The following is a 22,166-nucleotide window of genomic DNA, read 5'->3' as shown; positions in this document are numbered from 1 at the left end:
TCTAACCAGACATGTGCAGTGGGTTCAACTTCCTGACTCAGCAGTGTATGATTGTGAAGCCTGCCAACTGAGCAATATCTTCTTTATAATTAGATTAAACAGAATGGCGATGTGTTGCCTGCTGATTAGCACTGCCTACACTTGACAATAACAAACCTATAAATCTATAAATAGTGAAAGTCATTTCACCTGTAGCTTTGTAAAATTACCTCTAAAATCTATCTGGCATGCAATTTCAAAGTTTTCAGTTTGCAAAATGCGAAAATCGATAAAACTGTGTTTTTAGGTGCTCTTAAAGATTTTTCAGGTGGAAAGAAATACTGCTCCCTAATTCATAATCCACAGCCAAAACCTCGGTCTCTTTTCTTGGTTGCCCTCCATCGCCATCCCCTTCTTCCAATCCTTCTGTTCTGCAACTCTGCCTTGTTCTCTGCCTGCCAGTGCATTCACGCTTCTGGTTCTCCCTCACATCAGTCATTTTGGTTCAAAGTTAACATCATCTGAACTCACTTTCTCCAGTTCCATAAGCTGATCCAAGCTAAGATCCTTACTGGCAGCCAAATACACAGGAGAATTAAGTGCCTTTAAAGTGCTTCTTTGTAAGTATTCTCTCATTCCCATTCCACACTCTGCACCAAAATTAATTTTGTCATTCTTTTGCAGATTCAGAAAAACTCTACAGATAAGATGAAAATATATGTGCTAATGAAGAGCCTATCTGCTGCTGTTGTATATTAACTTTCTTTCTTATTTAAAAGTTCACAACTACTGTAATGAGGGAAATATACAAAACACTGCATAACAACCATGTATTTAATCTGTCTAGAATTCAGTATGTTCAGTTCTGGCACTACAGTACACTTAGCCCCCCAAGTTTAGTCCCAGCACCCAATTACCACCTCGTGTCACCAATTACGCTTGTGCCACGTTCTTTGAAGCTTTTTAGTTGTTTGCTGTCTCCTGAATCATTTAACTTTCCATTGATTACCTCTCTCTGCTAAATAAATGTCATGGTTTAGGTAACTAGAGCCTATGTCAGCAACACTCAGCACAAGATAGGATGCAGTTCAGTCCATTACTAGGCACACACACAACAGCACACACTCATACCAGTGAGTTTAGAGTCCTCACCCTAACTCACATGTCTTTGTGCAGTGCGACCAGCACATGAGTCTCTACTGAAAAACTCCACACTGTCAGGGGGAGGAATATGTGAACTTCACACAAGAAGTAACCTGACTGGGATTTAAACCCAGTCTGCTGGGACAGTGAGGCTGCAGCACTAACCACTGTACCATCTAGATTACATGCATCACTCCAGCAAAGTGTTAAACTATAGCCTCAAAACACAGAACATTTTATAGTCAGAGTTAATTCATCAATGTCATTGTTTTCAGTTTTAATCTGATATTAAAAATGAGGAACACATCTGCATGATTAAGCAACCAGCTTCAGGCATTAACCATAATATAATCTGACAAAAACAAGGAAAGTACTAGCCAAGTTTTAAGGTGTGGTAACATTTTTGCCTTAAACTGAAGTGAAACTACCCTGCTCACTGTAATTGCTAGCTCATCAAATTGCAACTCATATTATTGCAAAATTGTAATGAGTACATTATTGTTAAGAAATGAACTGCAGTTCAGACACCAGTGTGGTTCCATAAATTGTCAGTAATAATATTAACATGGGTGGCATGATGGCGCAGTGGTAGCTCTGCTGCCTCACAGTAAGGAGGCCTGGGTTCTCTTCCTGGGTCCTCCCTGCGTGGAGTCTGCGTGGGTTTCCTCCGTGTGCTCCGGTTTCCTCCCACAGTCCAAAGACATGCAGGTTAGGTGGATTGGTGATCTTAAATTGTCCCTGGTGTGTGCTTGGTGTGTGGGTGTGTGTGCTGCAGTGGGCTGGCACCCTGCCCAGGATTTGTTCCTGCCTTGTGCCCTGTGTTGGCTGGGATTGGATCCAGCAGACCCCCGTGACCCTGTGTTAGGATATAGCAGGTTGGAGAATGACTGACTGACTAATATTAACATGGGCCTGAATCATATGCCAGAGCCTGAATCATATGCCTGGTCACATCTGTGTGGAGTTTGTACGTTCTCCTTCCGTTTTTGTACAGTATGCCTTTCTTTGGCTAATTTAGTCCCACCCAAGCACATCAAAAGATATACTATGTTAGGCTAATTAACTGTGTGGGTGTTTAGTTGAGTGGACCTTGAACTGGAATGACTCCTTGTCCAGGCGTGGTTCTTAATGTGTGCCCAAAACTTCCAGGCCCTCATAACTCTAAATTTGGTTTGGTAAAGTTATCTCACTATTAACAGATTTAGGTTTAGGATGTATGTTCTACACTCCATTTATTAGCCCATCCAGTGCAGTGTGGTGTTCATCATACGATGTTAAGGGCATATGGCACAACAGAGGAAGGAGAAAATCTCCCTTACACAAAGAACTTTGCATTCATGGTGGGGCCTACAATGACTTTGTGCTGTTTAGTGTCTTGTTGTATCTTTCATATCCTTCATTATATTAAGAAACAGACTCACCACCAGATAATTATATTAATACATGAAAATCTGAATTGAATTGTAATGCCTTCTCTTACTCTTAATTTACATTTTGTTTTATAGTCAGTCCAGACTACTATGATATAAAAGCATGAAATTAATTTTTTCTACTACATGGCTGAGAAATGTACACTTATTATTCATTTTCTGTAATTAACACATTATCCAAAAGTATCCAAAGTTTACATCAATTACATCAACATCAAAGCATTTTATTTTAGTTTTGAGCAGGCACAGGTGAAAGTGGGTCTTTTATGACATGAAGGCTCATGATCTTCCAGACACAAAGACTCTCCCATGGACTTGCTCTTTTAATTTATATAGGTTACCTGCAACATACCAGACTTGATTATGAAAATATTTTTCTAAAGTAAAGTGAAATATGGATTGAATTAAAATGTCCTACAGAGCAAAACACTCCTAAATGCAAGATTTTGTGCTGAATATTTTCATAAATTGGTAAAAAAAAATGTAAGTTTGAAACACAATACTTTAAAATGAAGCCACTAAGGGAAAGGGCAACAAATAACAAATGGAAAAGTTAGGGATGTCAGCATTATAAAAGGGTTTACTGTGTAGTATGATGCATATATGCCATGTAATGTAATATGGCTAAATTACAGAGTCATACTATAACATCTAAGTAGTATAATATTTTATAAATATGACTTTAAAAGGCAATACTTATTTCTAAAGTTTCTGCGGCTGCTATATGGTTTTTGTTTCAGTATGCAAGTTAATATGGGTGGTGGAAACTTTCCGATGTTAACAGAATATTGGTGTCATAGCTAAATTCATAACACGGCTTCTGTTATAAAGTAAATCTATGGATGAGTGCTGCATTTTTCAGACCAGAATACTTCCCAGGAAAAAAAATATGAAAAGCTGTCAAAAGATATCTAAAAAACACTTGATTAAATTTTTATTACACATTTAATTCAATAAAATGCTTGTTTCAGCTCATTCACTAGTGGGATTGTTCTATTTTTAAAAACTATTAAAGAGGAAGTACACTGTACAAGGTCGTATATTAGTTGCTGTAAACCTATGACTCTTAAAGAATCTTAAAGAAATATGATATTTCAAAATTACTTGCAGTGCATATATATTTAAAGCTTCTGAACAAGTGACATAAACTAAAGAGAAGAGCACTTGTTAGAAAAAACAAAAAAACAGCTGCTTTTACTCGACTGCAATAATACTACTCACTACTTTTCAACTGGCTATTTCACAATATATCAAAAATTTAAACAGGAAGATTGCCCCAGTCTGGGTTTTTCAGTAACAGAATGGATTTTTCAAACTAAACACCACTTTGCATTCCGTTTTTGACCTTTCAAACATTTCTTTCAGCTATCAGCATTAACAAATGAGAGATTTGAGTTCTGCTTCATTATAGAAAATGCTTACACAATTGATAGCTACAGGTATATGGCTTAACTGTCAATCTATCCATTATCAAACCCACATATTTTAGTTTGGAGTCACTGGGGCTGTAATCTATCCTAGCAACTTTGAATATACCCACATTCACCTTTAAGCAGTCAATTTCAAGTTACCAATTAACCAGCCCATAGACACATTTTAGGAGATAAAAAGGAAATTGTGAATCTTGGTCAATAACCCAAGCAGACACATTTAAATACCACACAAATAATGATTAGGCCCGGGTCTGAATGGAAGACAATGAGTCTGTCAAGGGAACACAAACCAATGTGTCCCAGTGCCATCCTGACTTAATGTCGCCTACTGCATTAGAGCCCAGTGTGCTGTTTCCTTATAATTACGGTACATCATGTTTGTGTTCTACTTGTTTGGAGTGCACTTGTTTGTTCAGTGACCCTGTGACTACCTAGCACCTTATCCCGAGTTGGCTCCTGCCTTGCACATAATGCAGAAGGATAATCATTAGCCCTGAACTGAACTGACCAGGTTTGACAATATTATGTCATGTAATCTTAAGTTAAGAGTATTAGCTTAGCATCAGTCAGTCTGCTGATCAGGTAATTAGAGCTGTATCAAATTAATTTAATTTTCTTTATAGAAAAGAAAATCATCTTTAAACATCATATAGTCAGTGCACACAGACTCCAGTGTTACTAAGTTAGGGTGACTAATCCTTTCCCATATTTCAGCCCCAATTTCGGTTAAACAATTTTTGTCCCGTATTTTAAATTTCTCCGTGCAGTAACTTATTCAGCTGTACACTGCACATATTGTTTGTACATCGTTGCACAATCTTTAATCATGAGTCACATCAATTCTGTTCAAAACAGACAAGGTCTCACTAATCATATCCCTTGTGATTGTGATGTTTGCTGGTTGGAAACAGCACTTGTCCTACTCTAAGTCAACATTTTCTTTTCTTTTTTTTAAAAAATTTTATTAAAAACAAATAGCATTCCATAAAATAAGTCAACTTTATGGGTGGAGTGGTGGCTCTGAGGCTAAGGATCTGCACTGGTATCCTGAAGGTTGCCGGTTCGAATCACCATCACTGCCAAAAGAGATCCTACTCTGCTGGGCCCTTGAGCAAGACCCTTAACCTGTAATTGCTCCAGGGGTGCTGTACAATGGCTGACCCTGTGCTCTGACCCCAAGGGGTATGCGAAAACTAACAAATTTCTAATACGAGAAATCGTATAAGACAAAATAAAGAACAAAAACTTTAACAAAAAAAGGTTAGAAACAAATCAACCCCCACCCCTGAGAAAGAGAACTAGGCCAGCAGAGTAAAACTTACAGCTAGTAAATAGATAAATTAATAAATGAATAAAGATAAATGGAGTAAAAGAGGGGAAAGAACCTGCTTCCTTAATTTAAATGCTTATTCTAAAATGTTATTGATTAGATCCTGACAGGTTTTGAAAAAGTTTTGTACAGATCCTCTAAGTGCAAATTTGATTTTTTCCAGTTTCAAATAGTATATAACATCAGTTACCCACTGACTTAGAATAGGAGAGTTAGGATTCTTCCAGTTGAGCAGGATACAGCCATATGTAAAAGTTCGGGGTACCCCTCTCAGCCTGTATAATAATTTACTCTACTTTCAACAAAAAAGATAACAGTGGTATGTCTTTCATTTCCTAGGAACATCTGAGTGCTGGGGTGTTTTCCGAACAAAGATTTTTAGTGAAGCAGTATTTAGTTGCATGAAATTAAATCAAATGTGAAAAACTGGCTGAAAACTGGCCAAGAAAAATACAGGATATGCGCAGGATTGTGAGAATGGTTACAGACAACCCACAGATCAGCTCCAAAGACCTGCAAGAACATCTTGCTGCAGGTGGTGTATCTGTACATCGTTCTACAATTCAGCACAATTTGCACAAAGAACATCTGTATAGCAGGGTGATGAGAAAGAAGCCCTTTCTGCACTCACACCACAAACAGAGTCGCTTGTTGCATGCAAATGCTCATTTAGACAAGCCAGGTTAATTTTGGAACAAAGTGCTTTGGACTGATGAGACAAAAATTGAGTTATTTGGTCATAACAAAAAGCACTTTGCATGGCGGAAGAAGAACACCACATTCCAAGTAAAACACCTGCTACCTACTGTCAAATTTAGTTGGAGTTTCCATCATGCTGTGGAGCCGTGTCGCTAGTTCAGGGACTGGGGCCCTTGTTAAAGTCGAGGGTCAGATGAATTCAACCCAATATCAACAAATTCTTCAGGATAATGTTCAAGCATCAGTCACAAAGTTGAAGTTATGCAGGGGTTGGAAATTCGAACAAGACAATGACCCAAAACACAGTTTGAAATCTACAAAGGCATTCATGCAAAGGGAGAAGTACAATGTTCTGGAATGGCCGTCACAGTCCCCTGAGTTGAATATCATCGAAAATCTATGGGATGATTTGAAGCAGGCTGTCCATTCTCAGTAGTCATCAAATTTAACTGAACTGGAGAGATTTTGTATGGAAGAATGGTCAAAAATACCTCCATCCAGAACCCAGACACTCATCAAAGGCTATAGAAGGCGTCTAGATGCTGTTATATTAGCAAAAGGAGGCTCAACTAAGTATTGATGTAATATCTCTGTGCCCAAATTTATGCACCTGTCCAATTTTGTTATGATGCATATTACATATTTTCTGTTAATCCAATATACTTAATGTCACTGCTGAAATACTACTGTTTCCATAAGGCATGTCATATATTAAAAGGAAGTTGCTACTTTGAAAGCTCAGCCAATGATAAACAAAAATCCAAAGAATTAAGAGGGGTTCCCAAACTTTTTCATATTACTGTAAGTCTACATTTTCAGTATGAATATATCTTGCTCTAGTCATGTATGTTGTCTGTGAAAGATTCAGCTATCAGACAAAGAACACTTTCAGAATACTTTCAGATAATAAATAACTCTTGGATATTCTGCTTTTGTAAATTACAGGCAGCTGTTAGTAACATTATTCACTGGTATTGATATATTTTAGAGTTTGAACATAATGGTTTGTGTTCTATGAGGTGGTTGGCTTCCATTTTTTGTTGTCATGATTAGTTTTTATGTGCAATGCTCTGCCAACAGCACACTAATAATGTATTCTGTGTGATTTAAGAGGCTGCATGGAGCTTCCTTCTACTTCTGTGTAACTGTTATATGTGAAAGCAGTATTTACCTAATTCATATGGTTTGAGGTTCTGATATCAGCATTAAAGCAGAGACTTCAGAGATGTATTGGTTTCCAGGAAAATCTAGTAGCCAGTCAGTCATTATCTAACCGCTACAGTATATCCTAACACAGGGTCACGGGGGTCTGTTGGAGCCAATCCCAGGCAACACAGGGCGTAAGGCAGGAACAAATTCCCGGGCAGGGCGCCAGCCCACCGCAGAAAATCTAGTAGGTCTGTATCAAAGATCGAAATTCAGCAAACCCAGAATCAGAGAACAGTAATATAAAAAGTTCAAGTTAGGTAATAGTTGTTATGCCATGTATTGCATCTGTTTACCTTTTTGGCCACTCCCCTCTTTTTCCCAGCAGCACCTCCTGTGGCTTGGGGACGCTGTTTCACCCAAGGCTGAAAATTACAAGCAAGACTTGGATTCAAAATAACTTCTGATTTTAAAGCTTTATCTGCTGACCAGTCCATTATGCCACAATTTATCAAACCAAGCAACTGTAGCATATTTATTTACTTTCTCAGAAGATCAAAATATTTCAGAATCTGCCTTTAGATTTTAATGGAAAATTAATTTATATACCTTCCATTAAAGGTATACACACTACCACATTTCTTGTTTTTCAAGAAATATTTAGACAGATTTTAACAAACTGGAACAATTCTTAATATATGGGGGCAGCTGGTGGCAATGTACAAAGGAAAGTGAAAAGCAGTCAAATGGGCAGTATGTGATTTACTTGAACAAAGATTATAAATTGATTGTTAACTTTGGACTGAATGTTAAGTAAGCACAAGAATGTATTTTACATACCCTAGTTTTGGGAAGTAACTAAATAAATAATATTAATAATAAAAATAATTGTGTGAGGACCCATTAAAGAACAGGCTAATGAGTCTTGAGTCAGATGGCTAATTGAGTCTGTTCACTGGAGGAGGAGTTAACCATTTGTAAGTGAAAGGAAAAGGTGTTTTTGAAAATTAAGCAGATTTGCTAAAGAAAAGGAACTCATTACTTATAAAAGTAACATCAGGCCAGAAAACTCACTTTTATTTTTTTATTTTTTCTGCCTTTGTGTGGTATACGTCCCAGTACTCTCCTTCTGTAAGCTGTTCACCAAGAATATCAATTCATGGCTGTTCATTTCAAAATGGTGTCAGTTTACGATGACAGCACCTTAAGTCTTATTTCCTTTATTCCTATTATCTAATTCTTAATGACAGATACTGTATGTACGTACATAACTGCAGTCTTTAAGGCAATGCCTATGACTACCTAATGTCATTTATGTTTATGAAGAACGTCCGCTTTGATGTTCTTTGATGTAAAGGGCACACTATCTACGAATGATCTTTATTCACCCTGCCTAGCCCTAAATATTATGGAAACGCAGTGTTGTTCCTGAGAACCATAGTGTGAAAGAGAAGCACTATGTTCTAAAATTGGAAAACACATTTGTTTCGTCAGATTCCTCAGAGTTACACCCCAGCATTGATGGATACGTCTGGTTTGATCAAACAGATTTGCTGTGACCTTTCAGTTGTCAATTATTCTTCTCCTAACCTGAGAAGAAGGCTTCATTGGAAACATGCCACCCACCATGAAAATTACCCCACTACAATTTAAGCACATGATTTTGCCTTCATTACTTTAACATCTATGTCACTTGGCAGCTGCCTTAAAAACTGGTGTGTGTTTTCTCTCAGATCCCTTTGAATTGCATATCAATCTGATGGTCTGCTGCTTCAGACTCCCTGGTTGAATGAACATTGAGAACAGATGTTGCAACTGGCACATGTAAAGCTGTGCTTCATTCCTGGATTTGCCCAACAGGTACATCCAACTCAGTTTTCGAGCAACTGCTATATATTCCATTCATTTCTATACTATGTGACAAATCAGGCAACTAAATCTGGCCCTGTCCATTTAAAAAGGTGTGGTAAGTTCTACTCCTGAACCAATGGCAGCATTATTTTTAGACATTTAAGTGTAATAAAAACTGATGTATTTAGAAAAATTATGCAAAACATCGTAAATTAATTTCCAATAATAATAATAATACTTAAAAACAAAATATTCTTGAGACCTCATTATTAAATTGGCCTTTCTTAATATATTTTTATAAGTATGAAATAACTGCCTTACCTCTCCCTCTTTTTCTATCACTAATTGTACTCTTTAGATTATCTTGCAAAGACATCATATCCAGGATTAATTCCATTTCAATATCTGCTACATTGTTGGCATTTGCGGTAAGGTTAGTCTTTGAAGCTACTGTACGCAGACTTCAAAATGGCCAATCCTGTTTAGAGGCTTTGCCAATGCCGCAGTATTTTCACCGCTTTCCTCTTTGCTAAGCATTTTTACTGGCTGTAATTTTATGTGACAGCTCCAATTCACTAAATGAAAAAGATATGAAAATTGTCTATAAATATAAAACAGGTCTGAAAAGAAAAATTGGCACTCTTGGTAGCTGGCAACCCAGCCACACACATACACCTTTTAAAAATGGGTACATTTGAAATACCTAATAGAAAAAATATGTACGAGAGAAATTTAGTTTGATATTAGAGGAATTGAACATCACGCAAATTAAACAAATTATTCAAAATGTATCTGAAGCAGTAGGACATATCTGCATATGACAGAAAGACTTATCACTGGACTCAGGTAAATACCGTATTAGTTAAAATGCAGTAATGAATTCTCTAACTAATGAATAAATTAAAGAATAAAATCTTAAAAGTGTTTTTTGTCAGGGCGAAAGCTGTCAGAAACTGCACCAATTGATTTAAAAAGTCTGAGTCACTGGAACTGTCTACTCTGAAGTAATTCTTTTCATCATGGCCAGCTTCATTTTCCGATTTGCTATGTTTATTTATAGTGCTCTGAATTAATGTGGATATACATTAAAGCCTCAAACATGGTTTGTAAGTAGTAGTAGTAGTAGTAGTCGTAATAGTAGATGAAGTACTGTTGTCATGTCTACAGAGTACAGTGAAACTCTTACTTGCTTGTCTGACCAATACGCAACACGTCACCACTCTCTGGCGCCATCATAAACAAGAATGTATGAAATTATGGGAGGGAGTTTATAGGCACCTCTCTGAAAAAGGGGAGAGAAATGTGGAGTTGAGAGTTAGGAGAAAAATGAACACAACTAGCAGTAGGAGGAAAGAGCTGATGACTGGTAAATAGTTGGAAAATTGAAAGGGGAATGACTTTGGTGACAGTTCTGGGGTGGTAAGTGGACAAGCCACCTAATTGTTAGACAAGGATTCAAGACCCACAAAAGTAGGCTAAAGGCTGAGTAATGCACCCTTGCTTCACAGTTGTTAGCACAATGCCAAATTTTATTTGGACTGAGTCATTCACTAAGATGGTGGCTCACAGAATGCTCATCCATTTTATGAACCTGATTAATCTATTTTAGATTTGTAGGGGACATGGCCTATCCTGACAGCACCAGGTGCAAGATAAGAACTAAGCCTAAATTGGGTTTACAGAGGTCCACTTTAGAGTTACCAGGAAATTTAAACTTCATATCTTGTGTGAAGCAGACCTTTTAAATTCTGATCTACAATAGTAGGTTTGACTAGTAATCTAAGTATTTGTCAAAAACAGGAAGACGCTACTAGATTGAATAAGTTGTTTTGAAGCATATACCACTGTCTACGTTTAACAATATAAATGGCCAGATTTGTTTAAACAATAACTGTTATGTGTTTTAAATCACTCAGATAAAGACCAAGAGTAAACATTCTGGGCAAAGGTTTACCAGCAACAAAATCTGCACTGAATACATGGCAGCTTTTTCTATCCAAAACAATATCCAGGAGAACAAAGGATACAAAAATATTTTGTATTGTTCAACACATACACACACACACACGCATGCAAACACACACACAAAAAAAAAAAACTATACCAAATAGAAAAACAAGTGCAAATTGCATAACTTGAACAAAACCTTCTTGGCTTTCTGAGTCTGCTGAAGTAAGCTTTTCATCCTTGTGTATCTAATAGAATAGCTTGCTCCCTTACTCACCAGAACTCCAAAGTACTCCATTTATTACACCCTCATGTCCCTGTTGGTTGCCATTCTGAGGCACACAGATTGCATTTGATGTGTATTGTCACCCAATAAGCCCCCATTTTCCCACACTGGAATATGCAGGAACTTTCCTTTTGTGTCATTGCTTTCTCTCTCTCTCTAATTTTTGCCTTAAGATATTCTATGGTTTTTAATCACATCCTTTAATGGTATCATTGCCCCGATAACCTCTCAATGTTGTATATAATTTCAAACTTCATTTTAAAACATAAAAACACTAAACCTAGCTTACACTATCAGACTGTGTTAATAAAAATATAAAAATGAGCTAGAGGAAATCGAAAATATCCATAATTGATGCATACAGCCTTCCATTATACTAAGAGCAAAGAACATTGGAATTACCACATGCAAAGTGCATGCAACTGTTTTGAAAATGATGTCAGTGCTGTCAAATAATGCTGTTATCCATGTGTTTTGCTAAAATCAAAACTTTAAACTAATGCAAGTATAAGGCAAATGAAGTATTGATACTGGGTAAAGATATCAAAGATGGAGGAATTTTTGGATCACATATGTGCAGATTGATTTCAGCCATCCATGTATTGCAGATGCTACTTAATCCAGTTCATGTTCCTGGAAGCCATAGCTGAATCCTGATAGTACGGTGTGGAAAGCAAGAACCAACCCTGGATGAGGTGCCAGTCCACTGCAGAGCTTACTCACTGATAAAGGACCAAAGTAGAGCTGCACAGTTAGCCTACTACAGAAGTCATTTAGATATAGAAGTAAACCAATAGTATCCAGAGGTTGTCCAGACAGGACTTCAGCTAGGACTCTAGTATAACCTTTTTAATATTTAGAATGAGTAAATTGGGATATTTTATAGTACATTAGAACGTTAATCAACCAGTAAAAAAGTGTGAGCAATCATGAGGTCTTATTTAAAAACAAAGATCAATAGAAAGGTACTTTCTTAAATATACTGTGATCAATCTAATGTCAAATGACACATCATATACAGCATGAGCTGAACCCCTCAGTTTTAATCACATCCAAATGAATAAGTGTAAGCTCACTTGACCCTGAGGTCTTTCATACTAATTCCTGACCTGTGACCCAGATCATCAATACACATTAATCATAATGAGCTACACTATGTGCAAGTTTGTAACCATCAGAATGCATCAGACATGTTACTCTCTCTGCTGTGCCACATGTCACATCTGAATATACAAAAAAGTCAGGACAAAAAGGTTCTTCATGGCATCTGAGAAATAGTAACGCTAACAAAAATGAAAAAGATGCCTGAAATAAAATAGATGGTGTCACACACGTGTGCCTGTGAGACAAGTTTAAAGCTTATCAATTTGTAATTTCACCCCGAACCATGATGTGGTGCTGCGTAATAATGTTTCCCCTCTCCTTCCCCCTGCAGATATGGAAACCAACAAAATGAGGGCATATGACATCATTTTTGGTTCCGGGGCTCCTTGACCTGCCCATTCTGCCTCACCACTAGATACTCACATCTGTAAAGACATTCTTCATGTTAACGTTAATTGTGTTTGTTAATTTGTTGCCTAAGGGTGCGCTGCCCCTTTATGTGTATCCTTCTTTCCTTTTACAATAAATAGACAGACATACAGATCCACTGAGGAAATTTAGCCTTTTATGCAAGTTCAAGAAATATTATAAACAACAACAAAAAAATTACAAAAAAGAAGAGAACTTCTAACATGGCTAACATTAAGCAATTAGTTGAAAGGAGGAATTAGTGTAAGCACTTATATAAAGGAGGTTATAAGTAAGTACAATCAATAAGTATATTAAATTAATAGTATACCACAAAAGTAAGGGGAATTTAACAATCTATCCACCAATTTACATGTCATCTTAATTTAGTTTAGGCTCGAAAAAGGCCAGCAATAATTATAATACAGTAGCAACATCAACCACATAAATGGAACCACCCCTGGAAAGGGCAGCAGTGCACTGTAACAACCTATATTTTAAATATATACTTTTCAAATTATTTTTAAGTTCTCTATGTGAAATGCAGTTAAATCAGGTTTTTCTTTCATTCACATAAATGGTGCCATCTAAAAGCTCACCCTCTTAATGAAATAAAGGAAAAGGTATCAGCAATTTTGACCTGAACAATAAAAGTAAAAGTAATGAAAAAAATGTGCACTGCTTCATAGATTTCTTTTTTCCTTTACGTCCTTTTCAAAACATTGAAAACTGAATTGTAGAGGCTATCGTTTATTATATTTTAATTGCAATGTTCTATATGTCTGGTTACTAAGAAAACTTTTAAAAGATACATATTTCAGATCGCAGCAAGCTTCTGTTTGTTTGTCTTGGACTCAGAGCCAGTTTTCATCTGTTAAACTTGAGTTTTAAGACTCTTCAGGAACATTCCAAAATTTCACCCCTGCACGACACAAGAAAACCTCATGTGTGAAACTGCTAACAATCATCCTCTTTGTGTGGGAGATCTGTTGGGTTGTAGGGTGGTTTTAGGTCTCCTGGCTCCAGAGAGTATTAGGTGGAAGAGTACCAGACCAAATTTTGACCTCTAAATGGACTACTACTTGGTAGCTTCTGGAAGAAATGTTTACCTGTTGCGCTTTACACTGCCATTTTATGTAAATGGTTTACTTGTTTATGTAATCCACACAGCTCCATCATCACTAGGGACAAAACAAAACACAGACCAATATATTTATAATGACATAATCAGTAAAACTGTACTGTTAGAAAATGTGTATATCCATTAACCATTTCTAAACTTTATTCGATCCAATACAGAGTGATGGTGAGGAGGGGCAGTTGAATCTCAGCAGCTTTAGGGATAGGATAGACACCAACCTCACTGGAGTGGCAGTCCATCACAGTGCACACACACACACACACACACACACTTTAATATGGAGCTAATGTTAGACCCACAAATTAACCACACATTCAGGTCTTTGGGATATGGGCGGAAAACTGTTGTACCTGAGGAATATCCCAGCAGACCTCAGGAGACTATATAATCTTCACATGGGCAGTGACTAAGATCAGGACCTGATCCTGAACCTAACATCTTGGAGCTGTTAGGCAGCTTTTGGAAATAATAAAGTGATTTCCAAGCTCAAAAACGAAGGTAAGAGACATACAATTGTAACCACTGAGTTTTTCTCCAGGGAGTAAATATAACCTGTACCTCTCCTTCCTTACATAAATGCACAGTGATAGCAGCCCTTTTCTTACCACTTATATTATGACAACATATAAACTGAATGTGTACAGGAGTGTTAATTTATGGAGCTAAAAACATCCATCCATCCATCCATTGTCCAACCAACCCGCTATATACTAACTACAGGGTCATGGGGGTCTGCTGGAGCCAATCCCAGCCAACACAGGGCGCAAGGCAGGAAACAAACCCCGGGCAGGGCACCAGCCCACCGCAGGGAGCTAAAAACATAAGACACAAAATACTGTGGAATCTACTTGCCAACTATATGTTTGTAATAATTTTTTTCCATCTGTATGGTTAGTTGTTTTGTATACTATTCTAAGAAATGCTAATTAACCAAATTAGATGTGAATAAGAAAAATAACTTCATGGTACGAAGTTTGATGAAGAACTTCATATATTTAAATGAAGCATTCTGAAGGTACAATGGCTTCTTAGTACATACAACAAAATCAGCAGGGTGTGTATATAGTATATTCACTTGAAGTGTATATGTGGAAACACTCTTTCCATATACACACTTGTAGTACTAAGGTGTTGTACCGTGTTAGCCATTATGAATGTAGAGAAAAGCCAAGCAAAATGACACCTTTTATTGGCTAACTAAAGAGATTACAATATGCAAGCTTTTTGAGGCAACTCAGGCCCCTTCTTCAGGCAAGATTGAACACTGTAAGAGATCATTCACACTGACAATTTTGCTGCATATGAGCTTTTTTTAAGAAAACCTGGGATTAATTCCCAGCCCAGCTGCCTATATTAGTATGGTTTTTATCCCACATCTAAAAGACATGCAGATGTAATTAATGGCGAACTTTAAACTGAATCAGTTTGAGCGAGTGTGGATGTGTGCAAAGATATAGAATCCTTTTCTCACTTGGTTCCTTTCTCATACCCAGTGCTACCAATGTATTCTTCTGCTCCCTGCAAACATGTAATGGAAAAACTGAATTTATATAATGGATGGATTGGAGAAATGTTCAAAGCATAATGATTGTCTTTCGTGCTAAGTGCTAAATCAAACCTTTCAAATCCTGATGAAAATTTGGTGTGCAAAGTCAACATCAACAGGTACAAGGCTGATGCCTGTCCTAAGTGTAACGCATTATATACTTAATTCATTATTTTCGCTGTTCTTCCATAACAGAGCAGATATACTGTATATCTCAGACACACTTTAATGAAGGCTGGAATCAACCACAGATGGTATGTCGGGTGCAATATCATTCACTCACAATAGTTAAACCTTCAAATGTAATTCATATTTAGGGCTCAGTAGAATATAAAAGAACAAAGTTTATATATCCTGCAATTAAATGCTACACTTATTTCAGCTTTCATCAGATATTTGCCAAAACCACCAGACATGTTGCTTGGTAAATATTTTGATATTGCAGCTCTGTTTAGGCTACCAGATTTCTGCTGACATGAATTTTGACTTCAAACTTTAATTTAATTTATTGCTTCTCATTTTGAATCTACATAAACTTTAAATGCTTGATAATTAAAAAATGAAAATGTCATATACTTTATGGAGATGCATTAAGATTAGTCTTTAAATTAAACAGAATGACGGATTTAGGAAAGAATGAAAATGATTTGATCTGTGCAACCACGACCACCCTTTAGTGTGTATAATGTGGGATTCTGGATCACTGTTTTCAATTACACATACTGTTTTACTTTAGGTTAATATAACTACTTCAATTATGCTGTGGTAGGCTCTAACAGAACATATTCACATTACTTTAACAAGTTCAGCTAACAATGTGTCATAACTAGCACTGAAAACACTCAATATGTATTTTTTTAAAAACAAATAAACTAATATTCCAACATTTATTGCTAGTTACTGTTTGGTCCCATATACATTTCATAAGGACATTGCTTCTAATTTAATAAAATAAAACCCCTTGTGCTGACCAGACTGAGCATCTTCAACTGAAAGGGTATGATTTTTTGTTCCAAATGTTATTTCTTCATTTACGGGTAAATAACAGCAGGTTTTCACAGCATTTGATATTTCAGTTAAATAATTTCTGATTTAGCCATCCAAAAAAGAAGCGACAAGTAATACTTTCAGGAGGAGGAGAACAAATGTTTATGAGTTCAGTATCCAAAAATGAGAAGAAAGCATTGGCAAAAGAACTAACAGAAGGTCACCCATTGCTAAACAGAGTTCAACACAATGGATTTATGACCATTCTCCATTAAGAAAGGGCTGTATATCACCTTAAGCATGGATGATCGTTGATATACACTGAAACTCCTTTGTGGGGAAACATCTAGTGAAGCAGTAATGTAAAACACTGGCAGGGTGCTGAAACTATAATGTACAAGTGAATGATAATGAGGAAGGCGGTTCTTGTTGATCTCATCAGGGAACAATGGCCACATTATTACAAGCAGTTATGGAAAAATACTCTTGGAATCTTTTAAGCTCAAGCAAATCACAATACTTAGAAAACCAATAAAAGCTAATGAAAAAAAATCAATATTACCATAACTGATACAATGGATCATTCATTTCATAATTCAATGAGTCAAAAGAAATCTTCTTTATAGATTATTAATTCTAGTGTATATGTTTTAATTTCAGAGTCACACACTTTTGTAGATCGAAATAATTGCAGTTAAGATGAGTACATTTTGATTTATATTTTTTCAAGAAATGTAGTTAAAATATTTTCCGAAACCTTTCATAAAATCACAGTGTGACCCTATAACATTCAAAACTAATGTCATTAATAATTAGATCACACAAAATAAATACATCTGACCATTTTTGTTAAACAACAGGCAACAAATGTGATTTGAACTTCATCTGAAAGTAACAGCAAACAAATAATACATGGTCATCAATGGGTCTTCATTGTCATGTACACAGAGTACAGTAAATGTCTTGCTTGCATATGCAAATCATTGTGTTAAATGAGTAAAAAACGAACACAATGACTTCCAATTACTTGTTTAAAGGAACACTCTTGGCTGATTAAATCAATCCCTCTGTAAATAGAAAATTCTTTATTGTCTTATGCTCCACAGTATGATGCTCAAGATTAAGATGTCATCACTTTTGTGATGAATGCACAACAGATAAATTATAGACATAAATATCATATGGGTTTGTGAATGTTAATTGTGATGTTTATTATAAAATAGTACAGGATATAGCATTATTCAAAAAATGTACTTTAAGGATTCCCTTTTAGATAGATAGATAGATAGATAGATAGATAGATAGATAGATAGATAGATAGATAGATAGATAGATAGATAGATAGATAGATAGATTTTAAGATAATAAATCTATCTATCTATCTATCTATCTATCTATCTATCTATCTATCTATCTATCTATCTATCTATCTATCTATCTATCTATCTATCTATCTGTCTAAGTTACAACTCCAAAAACATATTAATACATTTTATACCTAAACATTTAATGCCTAAACAAGCACACATTTACTGCACCCATTTAACGTATTTAAGGGATTGCCGAGACCTCCCCAATATGACATTTCCATGAAAAATAAATGATCAAGACAGAAAAAAATAACCAGATCTTGTTCAAAAATGTTTTAATGATAGGTGTACCTTAACACTAAGCAAGCAGCAGAGTTAACAATAAAGAATCAAACCCTCCGGCCCGTCCTGCTCTTACAATCAGCTACTTACGTGGGCTTCCCGCAGATTTTCCTGTGATACCATTGCTTGCAGTTAGTGAAGTACTTCTTGTCGGTGCCATCAATTTGTTGAACAGCGCAAACATTGGGCCTGAGATTAAAGACATACACGTATTTTACTCACATTTTCAATAAACAGCAGCAAACAATACTCCAAGACGTACTTTTTTAAAAAGTTAATTTATTAGGAATATATTAATAGTACAATTTTTGGGCATTTTAAGAGTACAAAAATTACTTGAGATTAGTTTATATTTATTAATTCTGCCGTATTCGCCTATATGGGTATATTACTACTCAAATGCCCCCTGGGTCAGATTAATTAATTACAGGGTAACGTGTTACCCAAGTTAAGAATACACCCTGCGCGCAGGGCCAGTCCATCTCAAAGCAATACCGACACGTGTATCCGGACTCGCTCACCGAATTTCAGACTCATCAGTCAAAATAACCTGCAAGCCTTTCTCACCAAAGTATCAGGAAAAATCTCTCCGTTAAAAAGCGGGCGAGATCTGCACAGGAACGAGTTTCTCACTATGCTCTCTAGAAGTGAGGTAGAGGCTCTAACCATTGTATCACTGCCTCTCTTTAAATAAACAAACAAATACATAAATATTCATCCATTTCTTGAGCCGGCTTTTTTCAGAACTTTGTAGTGGGGACAGCTTCATGTGCTGTACGGGACACTAGTACACTACAGAGGCTACTGATGCATTCATCCAGCTGGACATTATACTCGCCAGTTAAACTTAAAATGAGTCGTCTTGGAAGAAACAAAAGTTGCAGGAGAAAATCCATATAGAAAAGGAGAAAACGTTAACAGCGATCGGCCGTGAATGTACCCAAAGTCCCTGCAACGGTGTGACTGCACGGGTAACCAGTCAACTCCATGGATGCATGCATTTGTACTTAAATATATAGTGAATAAGGACTGTGCTTGGTTTCCCGTATTTCTGTTTAGTGTGTCAATCCATTATCCCTGAAATAACAACTGTTTTACCAGGTCCCCGCTGGGAATATAGGAAATGATCCCAGCATTCCTGAACGATTTCTGTATTAATACAACAAACAAGCTTTTAATTTAACAAAGACTGACAATCTATAGTTTTTCCATTAAAGTTACAATGTTGCTTTTCTTGTACTAGGCAGCCTATCCCGTCCCGTTTTGGTGCAAGACCGTAAATGACCTTCCACTTGCTGCCAGTTAACTTTCGCCGCAACTTAATTTCATACAAGATGCAGAATTCATTTTTTATTATTAAGGTGCACTCCATTACGCTATAGTAAGGATAAGCACAAGAGAATAATAACATAAAATAATTTCCTGCTGAAAATAACTTTAGAATTTGTGTCTTAATTAAAAAGAAGAAAATATCCCGAACAGAAAAGGTGATAGTACACACTTCTGAACTTTCCGGGAAACTTTTAACCCAAATCACGCACTACGTTTCCCCTGGAAGGTGTATTAGAAAGACCATCTTCTTTTGCTATATGCTATCTTTCAGAGTTTTCACTAAATGAAATATCCAATCACGCATGTACAACAATCAGTAGGTTGAAGAGGTTCCCCTAGAAGCCGTACCCGTGTTGACGTCCTCGGATCCGGCTGTGCTGCAGGACTTGCTGGTAGGGAGAACGAGCGCTCAGCACGGTGGTGTACAGCGCCAAGGCGAACGTCGCAAGTGCTAAAAGCTTCATATTCCCTGCCTCGTGGTGTCTGTGCGCAGAACCGTTCGCACTCGGCACTCGCTGGAATGAAGAGGATTGATTTGTGGGGGGGGCTCTAATATAGGGCGACAAGAAGGCATATAGCGCGGGGTGGGGCTTGGGGTGAGCAATCCGAGAAGAGTCAGTCCGTGTCAGACTGTGGGCAGCGCTGTCGCAGCTGTCCGGTAGGTTGAAAAAGCCGACATGTGGGGAAAGCAGTGGTTATGTGGATCTATCTATCTATCTATCTATCTATCTATCTATCTATCTATCTATCTATCTATCTATCTATCTATCTATCTATCTATCTATCTATCAGCGCTAATAAGATAGCGTCAAAAACTTCAAATAATTTTCAACTTCCCTTTTCATAAAGTACAGAATTCTCAAATGAGTTGGCAAAAAGGTTAACTGACAAAGAAGTTGTGTGCCTAAAGTTTGAAGAGAGAAGGGAGTGGGGGGTGAGTGGGAGTGTTTTGTGTTTGCTACTTAACGCACTGTTGTTTTTAGTGTATACACTCATGCAGTTTCATACTTTGCATTCTCCCTGGTCACCTTCTTGCCTTGTATGTTCAGATTAATAATCCATTATATTAATATCTAGTATTTTTTGGCACGGTTTTATTCAAAGTCATGTTGACACTTAGATTTACTCTCTTACCAGTCACTATAATTATATACTGTATATACGAATATTCATTCATTCTTACTTCTAAATTGAAATCTGATTATTTAGGTGGTTACCTACCAGGTAACTCCCGTGGTTGATCGGCCAGTCACAAAACACATTTTCTCAAATAATCAGATTGCGATTCAGACCTATGAATGTAATCCTTCGATCTTCACCCTGTCAAATAAGCGAACCAGCCTCCACGGCGCAGCATCATAGGCTTTGACCCAGGGGCTGATGTCTGAGTTTCAATCCCCATTAGGGGATGCCAAAGTGTGCACACCTGATAAGCCCCAATAAGTGCAAAACACAAATTGTGTACTCTTTGTATTATTTGGCAGATACTGTATCACATATATGTGTAAAGTACATAGTGACTGGTAGAGGAGCAGATCTGTGTGTCATTATATATAGTCATGCATGCACATCTGAGGTCTGACTTCTGGGCTCATTGGAGATAAGCACTACCACTCCGGAACATGATACAACAATGATGGTATCAACAGCCCTGAGAAACCACCCACTGAGGACAACTGAATCCACCCCTACTGACTACTAAACTTTACAAAAAAGCCAAGATGCTCCTGGCATGGGTCGTCTCATTTTGGAGAGAGCCAGCATGAACCTGGCTAATTACTTTGCTTTATTATTTTACATTTTGTTATTATCCTAAATGCTTGTTTAAGGTGTTTTGGACCTGGCTAAATATTAAAAGAGGCAACTCATTTGGTGCCCCATAGGTTGTGAGTGTGTAATGCAGTGTCCCGTGGTCCTGTTCTGGTTTAGATCTCTTCTTGCACATACTGATGTCTATTCTGATCCACTAGTGATGAGTGATTCTCACTCTCTCTCCCTCTCCAGAGCTTCAATAACTATTATTAAATTTCCCCTTGGGGATTAATAAAGTATCTATCTATCTATCTATCTATCTATCTATCTATCTATCTATCTATCTATCTATCTATCTATCTATCTATCTATCTATCTATCTATCTATCTATCTATCTATCTATCTATCTATCTATACCTACACAGCCAGTGATGCAAGGAATCAGTGTTATATACTTAGGTTGGATGTCCCTGTCACCACCTGTTGTGTGCTGCATAGTGAAAAGCATAACACACTTAATCCAGCAGGAAGGACACAGCATAAATGAATATATACAAAACAATCAAGTATTTTCATAATTTTCTAATTATGGTCAGCTATTGTAGCTCTCAAAAGAAAATACTGCAAGTTGTGTATCCACATGTGCAATTTAGATCAGACTGTACCATAAAATGTAATGTTAAGTGAAGTTTTTTTTTTTTAATGCAGGCAGGGTGCAAATCCAGCAGGTGTACTGATCTGGTAGTGACATTACATTAGCGTTTTTACGGAGTAAATTATTCATGAATTCGTGAAGCAGGTCAGGCAGGGCCATAAAGTGTGAGGTGGAGTATGAGTACAGTACATATGGGTGAAAGTTCTGTGCTTGCGTGACATAAATTGAACAAGTAGCACAGATCAGGTAGTGACATCTCCATCCAACACTAGTGGCTACAGCTCTGTGATGTAACTTTGACTCTCCAAAGCATCATGAGGTGCTAAGAAAAAATGTTCACCTAA

General features: G+C 36.9%; 1 protein-coding gene across 1 annotated transcript in view; it reads right to left on the bottom strand.

Moving 5' to 3' along the window:
* The window catches only part of tgfbi (transforming growth factor, beta-induced), a 65,681-nt gene extending 45,727 nt beyond the window's left edge, over positions 1-19,954 (bottom strand). Inside the window, exons 1-2 of the mRNA XM_028812651.2 lie at positions 19,763-19,954; positions 18,173-18,271 (exon numbers count right to left, since the gene is read on the bottom strand). Coding sequence (XP_028668484.1) covers positions 18,173-18,271; positions 19,763-19,878 — 215 coding nt within the window. The 5' untranslated portion in view covers positions 19,879-19,954. The remainder of the gene's footprint in view (positions 1-18,172; positions 18,272-19,762) is intronic.
* Positions 19,955-22,166: the final 2,212 nt, after the last annotated feature.

This window comes from Erpetoichthys calabaricus, chromosome 11, assembly GCF_900747795.2.
Source record: "Erpetoichthys calabaricus chromosome 11, fErpCal1.3, whole genome shotgun sequence".
Classification (NCBI taxonomy): Eukaryota; Metazoa; Chordata; class Cladistia; order Polypteriformes; family Polypteridae; genus Erpetoichthys; species Erpetoichthys calabaricus.
This window is presented reverse-complemented; position numbering and strand designations above follow the sequence as displayed.